The 4,475-nt window shown below is 54.7% G+C and overlaps 1 protein-coding gene across 1 annotated transcript in view; it reads left to right on the forward strand.

Annotated features, from left to right (window-relative positions):
- AIPL1 (aryl hydrocarbon receptor interacting protein-like 1) overlaps nucleotides 1-1,898 on the forward strand; it is a 6,205-nt gene extending 4,307 nt beyond the window's left edge. Inside the window, exons 4-6 of the mRNA XM_015559188.1 lie at nucleotides 10-198; nucleotides 321-462; nucleotides 1,461-1,898. Of these exons, the coding sequence (XP_015414674.1) occupies nucleotides 10-198; nucleotides 321-462; nucleotides 1,461-1,663 (534 nt within the window). The 3' untranslated portion in view covers nucleotides 1,664-1,898. The remainder of the gene's footprint in view (nucleotides 1-9; nucleotides 199-320; nucleotides 463-1,460) is intronic.
- Nucleotides 1,899-4,475: the final 2,577 nt, after the last annotated feature.

Below are 4,475 nucleotides of genomic sequence, written 5' to 3' on the forward strand. Positions count from 1 at the left end.
CACCTGCACCTCCCGGGCCAGGTGGAGGCCCCGAGCGAGTACCAGAGGGAGACCTGGAACCTGAGCAACGCGGAGAGGATGCAGGCGGTGCCCATCCTTCATGGGGAAGGAAACCGGCTCTTCAAGCTGGGCCGCTACGAGGAGGCCTCCACCAAGTACCAGGAAGCCATCGTCTGCCTGAGAAACCTGCAGACCAAGGTGGGGGCTGCCCGCCCTGCCATCGGGGTGGGGTGGGGGGGAGCAGCCCTGTCCGGGCCAGGTCCATGGGAGGGGTGTCACGCTGCAGCCTCCGCTCATGGCAGCCCCTTCCCCACGGGCAGGAGAAGCCCTGGGAGGCGCAGTGGCTGAAGCTGGAGAAGATGATCAACACCCTCACCCTCAACTACTGCCAGTGCCTGCTGAAGAGGGCGGAGTACTACGAGGTGCTGGAGCACACCAGCGACATCCTGCAGCACCACCCAGGTGGGCGGGCGGGCCGGCCAGGGCTGAGACCTCCTGCCCTCTTTAGTCGCCATCCAGGCACCTACACTTGCGGCCACCCAGCCGCTCCTGCCTGCACGCCTGTCGCAGGGGATGGATGAGCAGAGCTCATGGCACAGGCGTCTCGCTGGAATGTGCACCAGGACGGACGCACAAGCGGCTCCCAGGCCTGTGATGGTGTGGAGCGGAGACAGGGTTTTAAGGAAAGGGCCCTCGATGGAGAGCACCCTGGGCGGTGAACACAGTGCTGGGCTCACAGGCAAGTCAGCGCCACAGTGCGCATGTGACACTGGTGTCTGAACTCGTAGGGGCGTCAGACACTGCGCGCCCGGCACTCAGTCCTCTGCACTCGGCACACCACTCACCGGCGTCACAGCTGTCGGGACAGGTGCAGGGGTCAGGCCGGAAGCGTGCATAATCTGGGGAGCCTCTTTAACAGTGGTTCTCAACCTGTGGGTTGCGGCCCCTTTGGGGGTCGAACGACCCTTTCACAGGGGTCGCCTAAGACCATCGGAAAACATATATAATTACATATTGTTTTTGTGATTAATCACTATGCTTTACTTATGTACAGTTTGTAACAATGAAAATACATCCTGCATATCAGATATTTACATGACGATTCATAACAGTAGCAACATTACAGTTATGAAGTAGCCACGGAAATAATTTTATGGTTGGGGGTCACCACAACATGAGGAACTATATTAAAAGGTCGCAGCATGAGGAAGGTTGAGAACCACTGCTCTATAAGAAAAATGATAGAAATTCATGAGTATATAATTAGTTATGAGGCCTTGGAAAGGTCTGCACAAAGGTGGGGAGTCATATCACCCCCATTTTACAGTCAAGGACATGGGCTCGGGTACAGAGACGTTAAGGATCCTGGTCAAGGTTAAGGGGTTTGTAAGCTGCTTAGGACCAGTGTGTGGGGCTGCCCCTGGGCCCGGGTGGCAGGTCCGGTTCTATCGCCCCTGCAGGCATCGTGAAGGCCTACTATGTGCGGGCCCGGGCTCACGCTGAGGTGTGGAATGAGGCAGAGGCCAAGGCAGACCTAGAGAAGGTGCTGGAGCTGGAGCCCGCCATGCGGAAGGCGGTGCGCAGGGAGCTGAGGCTGCTGGAGAGCCGCCTGGAGGAGAAGCGGGAGGAGGAGCGGCTGCGCTGCCAGCACATGCTGGGCTAGGGCGGGCGCCTACTGGGTAGGGGGGATCCCATCCTGCCTCCCACCAGGACACCCCCCACCGTGCTGACCCCCCTGTGCCCACCGGACAGCCCGGCAGTGGGCAGTCAGCAGATGGCCTGGCCATTTCTGGTTCAGTTGGCCAATGTTTTGGTGTCACATTTTACAGTTTAAAATTAAATTTTAAAATCAATTTCATACCTACCGCTGGCAAAAATAAAAGCCCAAAGGTAATGAATAAGAGTGAAGTTCTTAGTTGTAAGCCCAGAGCCAGCGCTTTGGCCCTGGATTCACTCTTTTGCTCGTTTTTTTCTCTCTCCAAGTAACGTGTACGTCACACTTTCTCCCCGCGCGCTCTTACCCCCGGTCACTGGAAAATGGGAATTCAATGCTTTGACGCTTTCTCAGCCCTTCCTTCCCCTTCTCCCTGCTTTGGATAGTGATATTTTTGGTTCTTTGCTTGGTTACTTTTGTAATTTCATCCGCTCCCTCCAGAACTCTCTATCGAAGCCCATTGACTCTCTTCCGTGCAAGGGTGGGCAAAAGTGTGTTTACAGTCCTTCCTACGGCAACAATACAAACACATAATACAATAATCAATCAATAACAAGACAAGAATAAACTATGTTCCTCGTACTCACAACTGTAAACCTACTTTCGCCCACCTCTGTACAGGTGGAGGGAGCAGCCCCTGGGCCCCTTTGCCCACCTCCCACATCCCCCCCACTGAGCAGTCGGATGGGCCTTTGTGTTTCCATCCTTCGGGCTGTCAGCACATGTGCTTGGCCTGTGACCAGACCTCAACGTTCCATGCTGCGTCCAAAGATTGACCCTCAGCTTTGAAAATCGATAAACGGCATCTCCATGGAAGGGCAAGTGAGGCCATTTCCTGCAGGGCCCGCTGGCACCGTGACTGCATTTGTTTCCCTGGGGGTCCGAGTCCGTGACCCCTGGCCCGGGTGGAAGGTATTCCGGCATCACATGTAGCGGCAGATATTGGAACCGGGGAGTGTTTTGATTTTTCTCTTCTCCTGGCTTTTGCAGGACGAGGGCATTTGAGGGTTAAGCCCTCCCACCAGGGAGGAGAGAGGGTTAATCTTGGGTTGATTCAGGCTCGGTGTCTAATGGGGTGTCCGGTGTATTGAGAGAGAACCCCCGCCGGCTCTAGAAGAGGAGTGTCCTGGGGCCTTTGCTCTGAGTGGCCAGCAGGGAGCGGCAGAAGACTGTCCCCTGCTCCTACTGCCCTGGGAGAGAGGCCTCAGTGGTGTCTGAGCCACCAGAGGCTCCCCCAGGGCTGGGAAGGAGATAAAGAGGCTGGGAAGGGGCATCATCTGAGCACCTGGAACTACAGCCTGCAGACTTCCCGGGCCTCCATTGTCCTGCCCATTTTCTACATGCAGTAGTCCCGCTGGCCACCCCTTTTCTGGGGACAGCAGGGATCTCATATCATGGGTGGTCCCCCAGCAGGCCTGATGCCTGAAGGTGTCCCCGGGCCCTGCTTGGTCCTGCCCAACGCACCCTGTGGTCAAGCCTCGGCTCCCGGTCCCCTGGGGCATTTGTGAGCCCAAGCGAACGAGGGGCATGTTTCAAAGCCCCTCAGGTGTAGTGTCACCTGTGCGGTCCTCAGGGACATTTATGTGGGAAAAGTCCTAGGAATTCCTTCTTGCATGCCACCCAGTGGGTTGACATCAGGCCACATGTTGGTTCATGACTTTCCTGGTAGCTTCCCCCAGCCTCACCCGTCCCAGCATTTCTATCACCCGTCTGTCTGTATGGTGGACACGGAGAAACCCGGCCTCTGACACACCTCCGGTGTAGGCAGCCTCTAACCACAGTGGCTCTGCGCTTCTGGGGGCAGCCCTCACGCAGCCTGGTCAGCAGACTTCTCGCTGGTCATTTCTGCCTTGTTCAGCATGCTTCTTACTTATTAGTGAGCTTCTCTTGTGTAAATTCCTGCATGTGTGTGTCAGAGAGAGAGAGAGAGAGAGAGAGAGAGAACACGGACACCTCATATTGCTACCATTACCCAAAGGCAGAGAACAGGGCAAGAGCACCACTTTTCAGAAGCCATGACATTTTGCTGGAGGCTGAGTCCAGCGGGTCATAATAAATGCGAGAAGTTCTCAAAAGGTTGGATGGGCCCTAACCGGTTTGGCTCAGTGGATAGAGCGTCAGCCTGCGGACTGAAGGGTCCCAGGTTCGGTTCTGGTCAAGGGCATGTTCCTTGGTTGTGGACACATCCCCACTGCGGGGCGTGCAGGAGGCAGCTGATCGATCTCTCTGATCAATGTTTCTGGCTCTCTATCCCTCTCCCTTCCTCTCTGTAAAAAACCAATAAAATATATTAAAGAAAAAAAAAAGGTTGGATGGACTCTTTCAGCAGAGCTGAAAATCTGCATATTATTACCTGCTGCTGGCCAAACAGCTGAATGGCTGAAAGCAATTCCCCCAACCACATAATCCTTTACTGTTTACCAAACCTTACCTTTGATATGTAGCTCTGCTTTGCTAGAGGGCAAAATGTGTGAATAAAAAGCCCTGGGTCCAGATCCAGGATTCGGGGAACTTAGTCACTAGAACTAAGTTTCTGGCTGGCTTTCCCCAAAATACCTTCCAAATTCATATTTCTTCTCTAGTTTCTTCATTTATGCACAGCCCCTTTTCCATTTACCCTAGTATAGTGGTTGGAAAACTGCGGCTCTCGAGCCACATGCGGCTCTTTGGCCCCTTGAGTGTGGCTCTTCCACAAAATACTGACTTCTGCGCATGGGCCACGAAGTTTCAATCGCACTGTACGTGCGCGTCTGCACATGGT

Source organism: Myotis davidii, unplaced genomic scaffold (assembly GCF_000327345.1).
Source record: "Myotis davidii unplaced genomic scaffold, ASM32734v1 scaffold1394, whole genome shotgun sequence".
Taxonomy (NCBI): Eukaryota; Metazoa; Chordata; class Mammalia; order Chiroptera; family Vespertilionidae; genus Myotis; species Myotis davidii.